Consider the following 19,371-nt stretch of genomic DNA (forward strand, 5'->3'; position numbering starts at 1 on the left):
TAAAGTAAATTATTTTTTTAAGTAAACAATACTATTGGATAATAATTCTAAATTGTCTATCAATATACTAGACATTCATATCATCTAAATATCAATATTGTTAATTTTTGTATGACATAGACTGATTTATTTAATTGTTTATATAATTAACGTCATTAATATTTAGTGTTTGCAAAATTTGTTTAATAATTAGTTGCATATTGATGCTATGAAGTTTTAGGGGTTGTGCTTTCTAAATTTATTGCACATTGGTATCTTAAAATTTATTTAATAGTGTTTTCTTAATTTATTTAAGGGTTGTACTTACCCTTATAAATAATAATAGTGATATCAGTGAATTGTGGTAACTAAGTGTTAATAATATGGTGCACAACTAAAACGAGCGTAGAAATTAGTTCCCATGCAGGTGGAAATTGAGAGAGGCTACAAAGGGATAAAATTTATTTTTTAAAAAAAAAAAGAGCTTAAATTTTTGGACTTCTTAATCATTGTACTATCAATAAAATTAATTTCCAATCAGTAAAGAACGCCTCATTTATAATTTTAAATTTATAAAAATCTTATTTTCATCAATTAATTTTGCTGTTAACGAAAAAAATAATAATAAAAAAAAATAAAAGATATTTAAAAAGGAAAATGAAATAATAAAATGATTTCCGTCATCATTTCTTACCCTTTTATAGGAAGGTTTTGACTGCCAAGCTTAAGAGAATCTATATAATAGCTATATAATAGCAATAGTAATAATAACAATAATAATATATGGATTTCATGCAATATTAGTTAATTGTAATACTAGTGTTAAAGAGAAGGAACACTACAAAAACGTGGGCGGAATTGGAGAAATACATGGATCCATGGATGTGGACTTCTGGAGATTTGAGGAGGGACACGAGCATGTGAAGCGGTAAAAGAACATGTTTATATAGAAAAGAACAGTCATTAGTGACATTCATTATTTAATTATGACACTGACATTGATTATTATAGTATGACATTGACAATGATCATCGACAATGATTCATTTTAGTATGAGTAATGCCATATATAATAAAATATTTGCCAAAATCATTTGTTATTTGTATCAGATTTAAAATATTTTGATAATTTTAATATTATTGATTGATAAAAATATAAGGAATATCTATCTGTATATAATATTAACATCATTCGTATCTCCTTCAAAGATATAAGTGGATATTTTTTAAATTAAGGAATAGGTGTGGTTGAAATGTAAGCAAATTTCAGACCAAGTAAATGAACTTTTTTTTTTTTAGAATTGAAAGGCATTATTTAAATGAATTGAAAAAAAAAATGTAGCAAACTCTTTCATAATAAATTACTGTTCCAATTCGAAAGATTAGTGCCTTCACATCAAAACTATATAATTGTAACGATTAGTATGACTGGGTGCGAGAGGTATTGGCGAGCTACTTTATATTCAATTTCATATCATTTGAGTATGAAATAGAAATAATACATTTAAATATAATAATAATTATTCTTATAATGCTGAGATTTTTTAGAGAGATTTAAGGATTTGAAAGAATTCTACAAAATGTTTTAAAAAATAAATAGGTGATTTCCGACAAAGAATAACAGGTTTGCCAAGTGGAGGTGGAACATTAAAAATTGTATAAGAACTCATACCTAGCGAAAGAATACCAATGAGGATGTTGGGCCTCTAAGGATTATGGCGACTAGTTAGGCAGGTGCACAAGACATTGGCGGACCATTTAATGTACAATTCCACATCACTCGGATGCAGGATAGAGAATAATTCAAATATAATTATAGTTACTCTTATAACACTGAAACATTTTCAAAATGGTTGGCTTTAGGGATTAAAGAAACACAATAAGAGGATAGGTAATCTTTTAGAAAGCTCTCAATAAAAAAATGCATATCGAAATAACCTCCTAAGAAGTTTTGAAAAAAAAAAAAAAAAAAAAACTCATATCGACCTTTACATAATTTTACTTCTTCGTCTTCATTTTATTATAATTATTATTTACCTTTTTTTTGGGAGGAACCTATATCTATTCTTAAATAGGGCATTTAGTTTTTATTTTATGTTTTTTTACACATTGCACGATATGCATATGCAGCGAAAATAAAATCGTGTACTATCAATATTATTAATTAATTCTTAGATCACAGAATCATTATAAATTTTGTTTACTTTGCACCAACACCAAGGTTATTGTTTGTCACGAGATAGATATGCTACAAATGTACGTTCTCTTTTTCCACAACTGCTGCTGGAAAACGTAATTCTAAAGAATCAATATATAAGGTATGAGTTATTCACCAAAAATATATAGATATATATACATATATAAGGTATGAGTTAGTCAAAAATTAAGAAAATAAAATGACACAGAACATGATGGTAAGGGGATAAGTTCTCATAACCATATTGGGAAAGCTGACATTCTCATTACGTCAGAGTCATCAGAGGATTACTTGGAATATGTTATATACAAACTTGTGAACAAATAGCTCACATTTTTAAAAAGCCATTGGGTACTAAAAGATGTCTCTTTCCCAGGACAAAGCTTCATGTAACTCTCAAGATTCCAAAAGGTTAAAGTTCTTATCAAAATCATGAAAGATCAAACAAAAGTTTTTAAGATGAGGAATATATTTAATTTGTTTGCGGGGACGTGTTAGGGTTTTATGTACTTCTCTGCCAGCTCAACTAATATTTGGCAACTCGGATTAATGAAGGCCAGCTTAGATTAATGAAAGCCAGGTCCGATTGTCTCAGTTTGTTAAGTCTGGTTTTAGTACGTTAAAGCTCAGCGTAATATAAATAGCTTCGTTAATAAATTGTTTTTCTCTCTAATTAATTTACAAAAATGAAGTAATACAGTTTCTCTTTCTCTCCAAAATTTTCTCTCACTTTCATGAAGTTTCTTTCTCGTTTTTCTTTGATCTATATTTCTATCATACGTAGACATAGTCTGTAAAGGCAGTAGATTAATAATCTTCGAATTAATTATAATGGAGGAACTATAATTAATCTTACCATCATAATACCTTTTCCATATACCATTACACCTCCATACTTTTACTTCTCATTTATCACGAGAAGAACTCGACTATTCAGCATATCGGCCAGGATCAACTCGACTATTAAAAAAAAAAAAAGAAAGGCTTAAATCTTTGCAGTTAATAAATATATTTTATAAAGAAAGAACAGCGGTCCTTAATCATAGTGCCATGAATGTTAATTTAATATCTTCATTAACATATATACTAAGGAATTATTGGTCATTGTATAATAGTAAAGAATAAATTAGAAATTTCCTTAGTATATGGTGATGAAGAAGCCGAAGAACCCCAGCTCCATTTCAAGCATACTATTACCAACATCATTTCAAGCTTGGCTTGTGGTCGTTTTGGTACCTTTGGTTTTTTGATTTTGCTTTAGTCACCGCTGCTCGTGTTTGAATCTGATTGGTTGTTGTTTTAAGTTGAACATCGTCGTCTTAAGTTGATTTTCTCCCCAGTCCTCTTAATCAAACGTTGGCGTCAAGTGTTGGTGATGGGTAGGCTATGATGACGTAGCTTTCGGTAGAATGAAACTGTACTTTCACGCGCAGAACCATCTCGATGACCACGTGGATTAAGGCGGCCATTGTTAAACTGCGTCGTTTTGGATAGCTTCGAGTTGTATTGTGTATAAAATGCAATCAAGCTAGAGTTAGTAGGATTTTCGCCATTTTTTTTATCTCTGTAAAACTTTCAAGCTTGTTAATTTTCAAGCAAAGCTCAACTAGGTAATTATACTTTGTTCTAAATGCTACATACCTCATATGGTGTATTGCTCGTTACATTTCTGGACATTTATTGCTGAGAGTTTTATCACTATAGATCATTAAGTGTTTTTTTATATATGTAGTTTGTCAAGGTTTGTCACCTTTTTATAGAGGAATTAGAATCCTGATATATTAAAAATAGAATAAAATAAAATAAAAAAATATCGATCTCATGCAATATTATTGAAATGTAATAAGAAGGAGCACAACTAAGACGTAGGCGGTACTGTAGACAGACGTGAAAATGTCCTAATTTTTCCTGGCACGGACCTTATTGATAATGGTTATTTGAGTAAAAATTTTTTTTGTGTAGATAAATTAATTATTAATTCAGCACCTCACTATTCACCCAAAAAAAAATAATTCAGCACTTCAATTTTTATTTTTATTTTTCCCATTTGAACAGCTTGAAGATAGTACACTTTTGTCTGGCCTAATTCATTAAAGTTGATAATTATACGTACCACACTTACTTTATATAAAAAAAAAAAAAAAAAAAAGGACTAGAAAATGGGATAATTGTATCACACTAATAAAAAACTGTAAAAGCCGCGCTTCTTGTTCATGTTAATTTTCTTTTCGTTTACCTGCACCATCGGCCATCTTTTTTAAAAAATAATAATAATAATAATAAAATAATCATCCTTCAAAGCTTCATCAATCATCACCAAATTAAAGTTAGAAATAAGGAAAAGCAAAAGAAATGAAAAGAAATTGAGGATTTATATAATATATATATATATATTATATATATATATATTAATATATATATATATATATATTAATATATATATATATATATACACATATGTTAACATATATTATTTTAAATGAGCATAGTACATCGAATAATATTAAAGGTATGAATAAAAAAAAGTCATATTATAAATACATATGTTAATATTATATATTACATGGAATAATATTAGGGGTGTAAATAAATAAATAAAAAGGTCATTCTTCAAAGAATAAGGGGAAAAAAAAAAAAAGTCATTCTTCAAAGCTTCACCAATCATCACCAAATTAAAGTTAGAAATAAGGAAAAGCAAAAGAAATGAAAAGCAATTGAGGATATATATGTATATATTTTAATAATATATTATTTTAAATAAGTATATTACATCCAAGGTTTAAAATATCTAAAATTTTTTTCGAAATTTGTATTTTTTTTTAAAAAGTTAAAATAAAATTTAGATTTCAAATAAAAACAGATAAAATTTTTATAATATCCATTAAAATTTTCAAACCTTCACCAAAATTTCCATGCAAAGTTTCATCAAAATATTAAAATCAAATCTTTAAAAATTTAGTTAAAAAATCCATAATATCCATCGAAATTTTGAAAATATTCATATAAATTTTCAAATATTTTCATAAAAATTTTGAAAATATCTATTAAATTTTATTCATTTTTTTTTTAAAAACTCAAAAATATTATTGATGTTTAGTAAATTATTTTATCAAATTAACTTTAGTGATAATTTTTTTTAACTTTTTAATTATTTTTTTAAGTATTTAATGATATACTAAAACGAAGTGAATTGAATTCAATAACTTTAGTAAATTATATTGATTAATAGATAAAATATATATATATACATACTTTTTATATATTTGGTATAAGATAGATTCATTATAATTTCAGAATTATAATTAATTATATAAGAATAAAAAATAATAACATGAAAATATAATATTATATATAATTGATATTGATAGCATTTAAATTAATAATATTAAGTAAATAAAAATAAAAAGACGATAGAATATATTATACTAAACATTAAAGATAACTATATTCAATATAAGATCCTTACAGTTGATATATTAATAATTACATAAAAAATTATTAAAGAAATATATATTTTAATAATTACTTTTCACATTTTATATCTCAAAATGAAAACGAAAAATATACTAATAATTCTCAATTATCTAAAAGTTCTATAAGTATTGAGATGATATTTATGAAATATCATGTAATTATGATTGTTTAATCTTAACTAATAAATAATTTATCAAATCTATACTTTTTTTCATATTTTTATCAATAATTGTTTATTTATTATCGTTATCGCTTACTATAAATTAAATTGATTAAGAAAAATATTATATCTATTTAATATTTTTATAAATTTTATAATCAATTCAATAATTGATTATTTAAATAAGATAATGCTAAAATTTCAATAAAATTTAAAATAAATTTTTGTCATTTTTTGTGAATTTTTATGAATATTCGATATTTTTTGATATTTACATAAAAAATTTTATATTTTAAATCTTTGATATTTCTGCCATATTGAAATTTTGGACTTTGAATTAAACATATTAAAAAAATAATTTAAAAAAATGACACAGTTAGAAAATTAAAAAAAAAAAAGAAAGGAAAAGAACAAAAAAGAAAAGGTTGCCTAAATCATTTTTGTGCAAGCGTGACTTGAGGGAGTGGAAAATACTCTAGTACTCCAGAGTACTGAGCCACTGGGACTTGGTACTTTCCCCAATAGTTAAATGACATTTGTACAATTTTGCCACATCAGCTAACTGATCAAACAGTTGTGAAAAAGCCATTAAACGTTGGAAAACGGAGAGCCTCTAACCCCATACGAGATCTCAGTTCTTTTTATGCACTCCGTTCAGATCTCTCTCTAATGGCATGTTGGAAAGTTTTGTTTCTTCTTCGATATATTCAAATCTCTCTGGAAATTATCGGCTTGATGTTGAAATCCCCATTGTTGAAGCTCCAATATGCAGTGTGGACTGTAAGAGACTTCCAAACTTTCAAAGCCCAAGCGAATTCGAGGTAGAGAGGAAAATACTAAGATTGGTGCAAATTTTGCATTATTTCGAAAAATTTCCAATTTGATTATTGTAATATAGGATTCTATATGATTATTGAAATTTCCAAAAGTTTCCAATTTGTATCTACATTTATAAGACAATTTATTTAGGCAGCTTAACGTGGTTAAGTTGTCAAATATTATTTTGGAAGTATTAAGAGTTTCCGGAGAAAAAAAAATTTTAAAAATTGTAATTTACTTCCAAATAATTTAAAATTTTGAAAAAACAAATTCAATTTGAGATAAAAATTAGGTGGTCCTTGACCACATTCATCTACCTGATCCTTCTTTTACAATTTTGATAAGTGACCAAAAAAATAAAAGTAAATATGGATTTTAAAATAGACAAATCAAAATGAAATATCATTTTGTTGGAAAAAAATTAATTTGGTGATAAAAATTAAAAAAATAAATTGAGTAAAAGTTTAAACAAAAGAGAAATTTTCACATAGGGAGATAGGGGAAAAAAAAAAAAAATCCAAACATTTAACGTGGGAAAAAAATCTTAATGTGTGGAAGGACGTTGGACCACCTTATTCTGTTTATCCATGTGATAGCATCACACTTGTACGTATCAGTACTGATGATGATGTGCCATCCTCACCAGAAATGACCTCAAGAGATTATATTAAACTATATTATTTAATAATATAGTTTTTCTGAAAAAAAAATATTTTTTAAAATAAATATTATATTATAATTGATAAAATTATTTTAAAATAATATTGTTTTTTAAAAAAAAAAATGACCATTGTGTTTTTAAATTATTTAAAATAAATTTATCTTAAGATATTTCACGATATAATTTATTATATTTTAAAATAATATATTTATGAAGAAAAGTACAATTGTTTTAATGAATTAAATATGTCTACGATTTGTTAGAAAAATAAAATTATAATTAATAAACAGCACATGGCACCACAGATGGCCGCATGTATGATATTTTCAGAAAAGTTAAAATCTTTGGATTCATGTGGCCGACAAAGTGAAGATGAGAAGACAGTCCTGCCTTAAGCCCGTGTAAAAGTGCATGAAATGGTTTCTCATCCTGTATATTCGGGGACTAATTTTGTAACTTGGGATTCTTTTACCCACTAGAGGCCAAGTAAGTTTAGGGTCATAAATTTTTTTAGTGTACCAAATGCACCGTAATTTATTTTTATTGCTTGATTATGTACTATTGATAATTATGTTTTTGTAAACATTTTAATAATTATATATATATATGTTTTTTTTTTTCTTTTGAACAGCTTCAGTACACTTTTTCTGGCCTATTCAATAATAAGAGAATACTTGTAAAAGACAAAATTAAATTATAATGGTTTAGCATTTTGCGGATCAATGTGACGTTAAATGGTTGTACGGTTAAATGTCTTTTTCTCTTTTCCAAAAAAATAAAAGGGAATTCTAGTTACAATACCAAAACAACTCTCTATAGTCTCATATCTATTAAATATACTAAAATACTTTTATATCCTTTTAAAATCTCAATCATTAAGTTTTCATTTTTCCTTTTGTTTTTTGGTCCTTTTATTTCTTAAAATTCTCTTTGTACAGCAGCAGCCACTGCTTGTGACACCAAGGGTGTTACATAGACCCACGGCACTACAACCACTTTGTTCCCCACCCCCGACCACTCGAAGAGGGGATACTAACAGCATCAAAAAATTGGATCTGGATTTCTAGGGGGCATATGCCGACTACATACCAGCCAGAAAGAATCAGTTATTGATCTTTCTTATTTTCTTTTATAGAAGAAAACAAAACAACGTTTAAACTTTTTTTCTTAAATAAAAAAGAAGGTAAAGGGACAGTGGTGGTCTATCGGAATATGCGAGAACCTACTGTATCACGCCATCAACTTGCTTTAATGGCTACTGCAGAAAGAAGAAAGATTATATATATATATATATATATATAGTTTGAAAAAGTAAAAAAATAAAATAAAATAAAATAAAAAAGGGTATTTTAGATAATTAAAATATATGAGCATGTATAGAATTTAAATGGAATTTTAAAAAGAATCTCTCAAAAATAAAATAAAATAAAAATCTTTTTCTCGCTTCACGTGCATGCCCTTTTGTCGGCTGGAATTAATAAAAAATTGTAAAAGCAGCTCCTTCTTTTTTCTTTTTTCTTTTTTTTTCCCTTTAATTGTGTGAATAAATAAAGCCGTGCCTCTTGTTTATGTTAATTTTCTTTTATTTTTATCTGCACTAGCATCTCTTTTTTTTCAAAAAAAAAAACAAATAATTCTTCACAGCTTCATCCATCGTCACCAAATTAAAGTTTGTAAGAAGAAAGAATAAAATGAAAAGAAACTGATAGCCAACTACAAAGGAAGTTAAATGGTATATTAAATCATAAATGTGAAGATATATATTAATATTTTATTATTTTAAAAGAGTATATTATATTGAATAATATTAAAGATACTAAATAACTTTATCAAAATATACATCAAATATTATATGTTAATATTTTATTCTTAACCTGTTAATATAATTTAAAACAATCGACAAGTGAGTTAAAAAAATATATGTGTAATAAAATTCACCACCTATGCCTATCAACTATTGAAACTGTGGAACCATTCACAATGTCGAAATCAACGCTGTCCAAAACAGCATCATCTCCATAAGGACATGTAGCAGATGAGTCAGTACCACCCAAATAAGAATTCCATATTATGTTTGCAACATTTTTGGCATCATTAGCAAATGATAGAGAATAGCTTCCAACAGCTCCTCCAATAGAAATGAGGACCTTAATGCCCTTACTCTGACATGTCTTTATTTCTTGCCCGAATTTGGTACAAGTATTCCACGCTGGGTCGCAGTGACCTGCAAGGTTCAGTACCAGGTCTCGGCCATTGCCAAATTGCATAAGAAAAGCAATGTTTATGTAAGCATAGAGGTCAATATTACTGGCTTTGGCTAGACTTCCTTCATTGCCGTTTTGAGCCCAGTAGACGGCTATGAGACCACCATCATCAGCCTATGAGATTTAAATTAATTTGCCAAAGGGTTTGGCACCCTTGCATATAGAGAAAGCTTTTGAGAGTGTCAAATTGTAATATTTATGGAACTTCAGTGTTAAAGAGAAGGAACATCACTAAAATGAGGGGTAGAAAATAATGGATGTGGATGGAGAAAAAGACAAAACGACAAATGTAGGAAGTCAGGATAATAAATATATAAAGACAGACAGGGATCTTTGATTATTGTACTCGCCAAGGGAGCCAGCCCGGGGCAATGGAGGCACACGCTGGTTTTTTTGATTTTTAATTATGATTCAACATTTTAATTTTTTTAACAAATTTATATAAATTGCCCACACTGATTTCCCAATAAGTGATTATTTGGTATTTTCTTTTCTTATTTTCTTTTTTATTTTACACTATATATTTCTAAAACACTAAATTTTCTAAAGAATCTCAAATTCCTACGAATGACATTTTCTCAAATGGGATGTCCGAATGTGAAAGAGCATATCCCAAATTTCTATCAACTAACAGGCGTTGATTAATTAAATTGAGAAAATGTAATACTCTTTCCTAACAAATTCCAATCCAATGGTGCCCTCACGTCAAATTTCTATAATTCTTTTTTTTAATTTTTTTAAGAGATCTATAATTATTCTTAAATTGCTTATTTTTATAATATTATAAAAAGAATTCATCCATCTAAATATCTGATTCTGAATTACCTATTATATTTATTTAATTCTCAAATTACGAATCATTATATAATTTTGTCCACTATGCACCAAGATTATTGTTTTTCACGATATCCATGTGCTGGTAAAATACATCTCTTTTTCCAAAACAACTGCTGGAAAGTGTAAGTCTAGAAATCAAAAGACATAAATTAGTCAAAAATTAAAAAAGTAAAATGATACAAAACATGATAGTTAGGGGCTAAATTCTCGTAACCATGTGTAAGATTCTTTATCTTTTTATCTTTTCCGATCGATTTGGTCAGAAGGACGTGACCTTTACTTTGTTTGTATTGCTAGAAAATGTTCTATTCTACCACGCACGGAAACATATTGGTAATTACTATTTTTGGTCAACATGTTAATAACTAATATTCAGAACTTAATTTACACTTTTTCTGGCCTATTCATTCGTAAGGGACCATACTTAATTTTTTTTAATTAATTTAACATTTTGCGCATGAATGAGACATTCGATAATTGTATATATGGGGCACGTGCCCCCCTCGATTTTTTCTCCCTTTAGTTTCTTTTAATAGTTTTTGTTTAATTACAATATTATCCAACTAAAATACATTATGTCCACTTTTAATTTACTATCACAGACCTATTACAGTAATTTGCAATATTTATTTTCCATTTTAATTATTTATCACTATGCGAAAATAACAATTTAGCAACACCAAATTTGAGACGTAATAAAAAAATGCACGATAAAACATCGCTTAACAAGACAATAAACGACACACTTTCTACGGCTTTGCTAAATATAAGAAAATTGACATCTGGCGACATAAAATTAGCGATGCTAAGAAACAAAATGAATTGAAGGTCGCTAAAAACAAAAATAAGCGATCCTGATTTTTAGCGTTACTGAATATATGACTCAACAGCTTCGGTTTTTGTTGTTTTATTCATTGTTTTTTTTATTTTATTAGTTATTTGATTATGTTTTTATGATAGTTTATTTGATATTGCAAGTTGCAATCCTAATAAAGTACATTTTTTCCTTTATTTTGAGGGAACAGACGACGCATTAATAGCATAAAGAGTCGCCAAATATTTCAGGTGACGCATTTACTGAAAAAGAGTCGCCATATCCTTACTTTACATTGCCAATCTCATAAACATTTTTTGTTAACGCCGACGTATTTAATCAAAACAGTGTCGCCTGTTACATCATTTCCATTTGTCCTTTAATTATTTTATATATTTAATTTATCTACAAATAAATATTGAAAATATTTCTTAATATGTGAAGGAATATTATTTTTTCTTAAATAATTTGCAAATCTTTAAATTATATTTTTGTTTTTTCAAAAAAAGGGGAACAAATTAAAAAAAAAGGGAATCGGCAACGCAATTCCCCCTGATTGCGTTGCCGGTTGACTTTTATGATTATTTTTATTGTTTTTCTCTAATTATTTTGTTTCTCAAGTACAGTTTATTTTTTGTTTAAATTTACAAGTCTTTAAATTGTATTTTTGTTTTTTAAAAAAAAGGGAACAAATTAAACACAAATGGAACAGGCGACGCAATTACCTTTGATTGCGTCGCTTGTTCCCTTTTATAATTATTTTTATTGTCGCACTCTAATTTTTTTGTTTCCCAAGTAAAGTTTATTTTCTGTGTAAATTTGCAAGTTTTTAAATTGTATTTTTGTTTTTTTCTAAAAAAAAAAAATAAATTAAAAAAAATGGAACAGGCGACGCAATTCCCATTGATTGCGTCACCTATTGCATTTTATGATTATTTTTATTGTTATTTTCTAATTATTTTGTTTCTCAAGTATATTTTATTTTCTCTTTAAATTTGCAAGTCTTTAAATTGTATTTTTGTTTTTAAAAAAAAAAGGAACAAATTAAAAAAAATGGAACAGGCGACGCAATTCCCCCTGATTGCGTCGCCTGTTGACTGATATAATTATTTTTATTGTTGTTCTTTAATTATTTTGTTTTTCAAGTACAGTTTATTTTCTGTTTAAATTTGCATATCTTTAAATTGTATTTTTGTTTTAAAAAAATTAAAAAAAAATAGAACAGGCGATGCAATTCCCCATTATTGCTTCGCCTGTTCCTTTTATAATTATTTTTATTGTTGCTCTCTAATTTTTTTTGTTTCCCAAGTACAGTTTATTTTCTGTGTAAATTTGTAAGTTTTTAAATTGTATTTTTATTTTTTTTAAAAAGGAAACAAATTAAAAAAAAATTTGGAATAGGCGACGCAATTCCCATTGATTGCGCCGCCTATTGCATTTTATGATTATTTTTATTGTTGTTCTCAAATTATTTTGTTTCTCAAGTATAATTTATTTTCTGTTTAAATTTGCATTTTTATTTTTTTTAAAAAAAAAGGGGAATAAATAAATAAAAAATTGGAACAGGCGATGCAATTCCCCCTGATTGTGTCGCCTGTTGCCTTATATGATTATTTTTATTGTCGTTCTCTAATTATTTTGTTTCTCAAGTATATTTTATTTTTTGTTTAAATTTGTATTTTTTAAATTTTATTTTTTTATAAAAAAAGAGGAACAAGTTAAAAAAAAATTGGAATAGGCGACGCAATTCCCCCTAATTGCGTCGCCTGTTGCCTGATATGATTATTTTTGTTGTTGTTCTTTAATTATTTTGTTTCTCAAGTGCAGTTTATTTTCTATTTAAATTTTTAATTCTTTAAATTGTATTTTTTTTTTAAAAAAAAGGGGAACAAATTAAAAAAAAAATTGGAAGACGCAATTCCCCTTGACTACGTCTTCTGTTTCCTCATATAATAATTTTATTATTTCAAAATTAATAATTTCATAAATAGTTAATATATATTTAATAGATAGGAAATAAAAATATGATAAATTTAATTATTTTGAAATTATTAATAGATAGAAATATGAGGCAAAATTATTAAGCAATTCCTTTAATTTATTTGTGTTTCTATGATAACTTATTTGTTATACTTCTATGACATAATGTATAAATTAATAATATATCAATTATATATGCTTATAAAAATTATTTTTAAGGGATTTTTTCTCAATAATTATGTCATTCAAGACTTCAAAAATTATTTAAAAAGCTTTTTTATGTTAAAAAGGTAATGAAAAATTATTTAAAAAACTTTTTTTAAGTTTAAAAACTAATAAGAGAAATTTTTTAATAATGCGTCGCCTTTTATCGCATTTAGCGATTCTTTTTTCAAAATGGATCGTCTATTCCTACATTTAGCGACGAATCTGAAAATTATAATATCAGAAAAGCATCGTCTATTCCAGCCTATAGCGTTGTTTTTTTTTTTTTTAATTTGAAAGTTACTTTTCAGTTTTCTCAAATTAGGATTATTTGATAGATAAATTCATACAAAATAATTTGTAGACAATAAAATTCAAATAAATATTGGCATAAGAATCTAATATTCCAAATAAGTGAAATATTAACTCATATAATAATTTTATTATTTTAAAATTAATAATTTCATAAATAGTTAATACATATTTAATAGATAGGAAATAAAAATGTAATAAATTTAATTATTTTGAAAATTTTAATAGATAGAAATATGAGGCAAAATTATTAAGCAATTCCTTTAATTTATTTGTGTTTCTATGATAAGTTATTTGTTATACTTCTATAATATAATGTATAAATTAATAATATATCCATTATTTATGCTTATAAAAATAATTTTATAAATAAAAATTATTTTTAGGAGATTTCTTCTCAATAATTATGTCATTCAAGACTTCAAAAATTATTTAAAAAGCTTTTTTATGTTAAAAAGGTAATGAAAAATTATTTTAATTTTTTTTTTTTTATGTTTAAAAGCTAATAAGAGACTTTTTTTAACAATGCGTCACCTTTTATTACATTTAACGATTCTTTTTTCAAAATACGTCGCCAATTGCTATATTTAGCGACGAATCTGAAAATTATTACCTCAGAAAAGCATCGCCTATTCCAGCCTTTAGTGATGTTTTTTTTTTCAATTTGAAATTTACTTTTTAGTTTTGTCAAATTAGGATTATTTGATAGATAAATTCATACAAAATAATTTATAGATAATAAAATTCAAATAAATATTGGTATAAGGATCTAATATTTCAAATAAATGAAATATTAACTCATATAATAATTTTATTATTTTAAAATTAATAATTCCATAAATATTTAATACATATTTAATAGATAGAAAATAAAAATGTAATAAATTTAATTATTTTGAAAATTTTAATAGATAGAAATACGAGACAAAATTATTAAGCAATTCCTTTAATTTATTTGTATTTTTATGATAAGTTAATTGTTATACATCTATAACATAATGTATAAATTAATAATATATCCATTATTTATGCTTATAAAAATAATTTTATAAATAAAAATTATTTTCAGGAGATTTCTTCTCAATAATTATGTCATTCAAGATTTCAAAAATTATTTAAAAAGCTTTTTTTTTTTTTTTATCTTAAAAAGGTAATGAAAATTTATTTAAAAAACTTTTTTTATGTTTAAAAACTAATAAAAGAATTTTTTTAACAATGCGTCGCCTTTTATTGCATTTAGAGATTCTTTTTTTCAAAATGCATCGCCTATTCTTACATTTAGCGACGAATATGGAAATTATAACTTCAAAAAAACATCACCTATTCCAGCCTTTAGCGACGTTTTTTTTTTCAATTTGAAAGTTACATTTTAGTTTTGTCAAATTAGGATTATTTGATAGATAAATTCATACAAAATAATTTGTAGACAATAAAATTCAATTAAATATTGGCATAAGAATCTAATATTTAAAATAAATCAAATATTAACTCATATAATAATTTTATTATTTTAAAATTAATAATTTCATAAATAGTTAATGTAACACCCCGTCCCAAACTATATCGGAATTCCTGCACGTTGACCGAGGTTGACTGTTGATCGGGTGGATCAAAAGTGGACTTTTTGTTTCGGTTGAATTTTCTAGTTGACCGTGGTACCATAGCGAAGTACATGATGCCCTGAGTTCGTAGATTAGTAGCACGTCGAAAACGGAGCTACGGTTTGAAAGTTATGGGCAAAACAAGTCGAGGTTCAAACTGTCCAAAAGGTGCCGGAAGTTGACTTTTTGTGGTTGTGGAATTTTGTTTTGACTTTTGCATGCTTGTAAAATACTCGTTGATACGAGTTCATAGACTAGTGGCACGCTTAAATTGGACATCTGGTTAAAAAGTTATAGATGTGTGAAGTTTTCCGACTACCGTAATATTTTAATTTATTTAGCTTGAGTGAACAGTGATGCCACGTGTCGACATCTTAGAGGTCTACGTGGGTGAACAGTGCCACCCCACGGTGGCCTTAAACCGGTGTGAAAAGAGGGGGGAGGGGAGAGAAAGAGAGAGAGGAGAGAGAGAGAGTGAGAGAGAGAACCACCGGCCAGGCCGAAACTTTTCTGGCCGAATCTTGCCACACGCGCTGGCCAGGCAGGAGCGCCTCTCCATTTCTGGCCAACCCCCAAAATTCCACGGCTAACCGTCCTCCGACGCGCCCGAATCGAGGCTTTTTCCGACGGCGGCGCCGATTCCTTTAAACCCCGATTTCTCCCTATTCCGGCCACCGTTTGCCTCACTTCCAGTCCCATTGAGTTATCCACCACCAGATCTACCTTCCAACCAAAAATCAGGCCAGTGGCCACCGGACGCGCCGCCAGCGGTGACGGGTTCCGGCGACCACGGCGGGTCGCTGGGAAAATTGACTTTCCGGTGAGTTTCCGACTGCACCGCCCCTCTTTTCCCACTAATTCCGACCCTCTGAACCCAAACCCAGTGTCCCCTTTCCTCAAATCTCAACGGATTGAGAGAATCGAGGAGTTGAATTCCGAAAGCTTTTCGGCGAGATTCCGGCCACTTCGGGTCCGATCTCCGGGAAGTAAGACCGGATTTGTAATCCTCGTCACTCAAGCTTCGATTCAGTATATTACTCGTCAATTTTGGTTATCGTTTGTGTTCGTTCCCCGGGTATCCATTTGGGAGTTACCCAATTAAAATATTAAATTAATTAGTTCTGTGTATTGTGGATATTTTAGGTGCATGTATGGGTAGTGGAGTTAATCCTGCGGAGGATGTTGATTGATATACGTGCTTGAGGTGAGTGAACCACTTTTAAAACTATTTTGGGGTGATTAATTATATTTATTTTGTGTTAATTTGATATCTGGAATTATGCTCATGTGGTGGAATTTAAATATAATTATGGAAAAAATATTATTATATATATATATATACCCATTGATGCTAAATGAAAGTTTGGGTTATTAAAAAATTCTCGATTATTATTATTGTGATTTAATTGTATTTATTACGCATGAGCAATGTGTTTTCATTAATTAATTGTATTTGGATTTTAATATTGTTTTTGGGCATGATTAGATTTTTAAATATTTCAAGGAAAATATTGGTTTAAGTTGGTGGTTTCAAATTTTATAATTATGCCCATGGAACATTATGTGATTTAATTTATTATATTTCAAAAATATTTATGCCATTGAAAAATTTGAATATTTAAATTGATGGAATTGAGAGCTGGTGGATTTAAAATTGATGGCATTTATGCGATGGATTTATGACGATGATTATAAAGGAATTGTGAAAAATTCACGGGTTTAATTGGATGGGATAAACCCGATGATATTTATGGAATTTTGAGATCTATTGATTTTATAATTTTTAGATGCACCATACACGTACTAGTGTTCTGTGTATATAGATGTGATTAGTGCGCTCATGGATGTGATTAGCGCACAGGTGGGTGTGAGTAGCGCGCAGGTGATTTATGGGGTTGTCCTGTTGTTGCCATCGGATGAGGGTAGGCCGCCTCTCCATGGCCAGGACACTTGTTTGCAGCGGTTCGGTGGGACGCCATGCGACCGTATGCTGGTTTCTCTCTTTAACCTCCTGTCTGGCGGTACTTCGGGATGCTGGGTACTGTTGGCGCCACTGGTATATAGTGGGTGCATCAAGTGATTTTCAGAACTTGGATTTCAAAATAAATATTTTGAAATTGTATTTAAATTAAGAATATATTTAATGTTGTTTTTATTTTTTATTTCAAATGGATGTTTTAAATTTGATTTAATTTTCCTTTGCTTAATTGTTCAATAAATTGATTTATTTTAATTATTTAATTATTTCCTGAATTGTCTTAATGTAAGTTCATTAATATTTTGGTATTATTTGTTTATGACATTTATTAATCATTTAGTAATTGCTACGAAATTATTTTTATTTCTATTCCTATTTTATTTTCATTATAAATTTTGGATGCTTGATTTATTATATTTTTATTGATATTTAGTTGACTAATTGATTCCTTGGTTTTCGGGGAATACGAATAACGGGTTTTGTGAAAATATTTTAAAAGGGGAACTTTTCCAACCGAGTGAATCGTAAGGGTTTTGAGAGAAAAGATTATTTTCAAATAATTAATTATTATTTATTTACTTATTTATTGTTAATTAACCAAGTGTACTATAATTATTCTTACTATTATAATTATACAGTAGATAGGGTCCCTCATTGAGATGATTAGCATCTCATATTTCTAAATTCCATTCCCCCAGGTACAAAGATTTGTCGACGTTCATCCGAAGCGAACTTGATCTCCATTGTTGTCATAATTCGAGAAGTTCTCCCTGTCTTCATTTATTTCTATTGTAATATTTCTTTCATCCTTATTGTATAATTTCTGTACTTAATGGTACCTTATGAAGCTCTATATACTGTCTTGGACATTATGTATTAATTATGCATTGTTTTCCTATTATTAATTTGAAGTGCTGCAAATTTGTGGAATTAAATTGTAGTAATGTGGGAGGAATAAGGTGGTATATATAGAAGTGTGTTTCAGTGCAGGAAAATTTTTGGTAAGTCCAACCCTTAGGGGAGGTTCTGCCAGATTTTCCGTTGGGGAATCCGGTAGGGTTTCCCTGGAATCAGGGCTTGTCCAGGGTTCCGGTGAGGAATTTTGGATGAGTCCTGACAGTTAATACATATTTAATAGAGAGGAAATAAAAATATTGTGATAAATTTAATTATTTTGAAAATTTTAATAGAGAGTTAATAAAAATATGAATCAAATATAATAAATATTAATTAAATATATTAATTATTTTTGTTTAATTTTTTTTTTCAAGTACAAATTATTTTCTTATTAAATTTCCAAGTATTTAAATAGTATTTGTTTTATTTAAAAAAGAGAACAGGAGATGTAATGTTTTATGAATGTGTCGCCTGTTCCATTTTTTTTTATTTTTTATTCTTTAACTATTTTCAATGTTTATTTGTAGATGAAAAATAAAAAGATAACCAAAGAAAAAAAAAATGAAATTGAGAGAAAAGGCGTCGCATTTAATTGTAAATGCATATCCTGTTCTCTTAATTCAAAAAAAATTATTTTTCTACATGCAACTTTTAAAAGCAAATAAACTATACTTCAAAAGTAAATTAATAACTATTAAAAAATGAAAAAATTAAAAAGTATCTGGCGACTCTTTTTGCATCGACTATTCCATCAAATTAAGGAACAAAAAATAAAACTTAGAATAGGATTTTAAAATAAATAAACTATATTTGGAAAACAAAATAATTAAACTATCACTTTGGTAATTTTGTTTCACATATGTAACACTCCGTCCCAAAGTACAACGGAAATTTTCCAACTTTGACCGAGGTTTACCGTTGACCGTTGATCGAAGGGGTCAAAAGTTGACTTTTTGATTCGGATGGAATTCTAGGTTGACTGAGGTATCGTTGGCGCGAGTTCGTAGACTAGTAACATGTTGAAAACGGAGCTACGGTTTGAAAGTTATGAGCAAAACAAGTTGAGGTCCAAACTGTCCAAGGGGTGTTCGAGTTGACTTTTTATTCATGCAAATTTGAGCTTTGACTCATGCATGGTTGTGAAGTACTCGTCGATACAAGTCCGTAGACTAGCGGCATGTCCAATTTGGACATG

General features: G+C 27.8%; 1 protein-coding gene across 1 annotated transcript; it reads right to left on the reverse strand.

Moving 5' to 3' along the window:
* Window positions 1–9,223: 9,223 nt before the first annotated feature.
* LOC132805101 (acidic endochitinase-like) lies at window positions 9,224–16,000 on the reverse strand. Its single transcript, XM_060819882.1, has 2 exons — window positions 15,893–16,000; window positions 9,224–9,667 (listed from the first exon to the last, which is right to left on the reverse strand). The coding sequence occupies exons 1-2, from the start codon at window positions 15,998–16,000 to the stop codon at window positions 9,224–9,226; spliced, it is 552 nt and encodes a 183-aa protein (XP_060675865.1).
* Between the last annotated feature and the right edge of the window lie 3,371 nt (window positions 16,001–19,371).

This window comes from Ziziphus jujuba, chromosome 8 (genome assembly GCF_031755915.1).
Source record: "Ziziphus jujuba cultivar Dongzao chromosome 8, ASM3175591v1".
Taxonomy (NCBI): Eukaryota; Viridiplantae; Streptophyta; class Magnoliopsida; order Rosales; family Rhamnaceae; genus Ziziphus; species Ziziphus jujuba.

Excerpts from the sequence above, each read along its gene's own strand:
- LOC132805101 (XM_060819882.1), bottom strand. The coding sequence starts at position 16,000 with ATGGGACTGGAAGTGAGGCAAACGGTGGCCGGAATAGGGAGAAATCGG. Across the intron at positions 9,668-15,892 it reads TTCGGGCGCGTCGGAGGACG|GCTGATGATGGTGGTCTCAT; the intron begins GTTAGCCGTGGA and ends TAAATCTCATAG.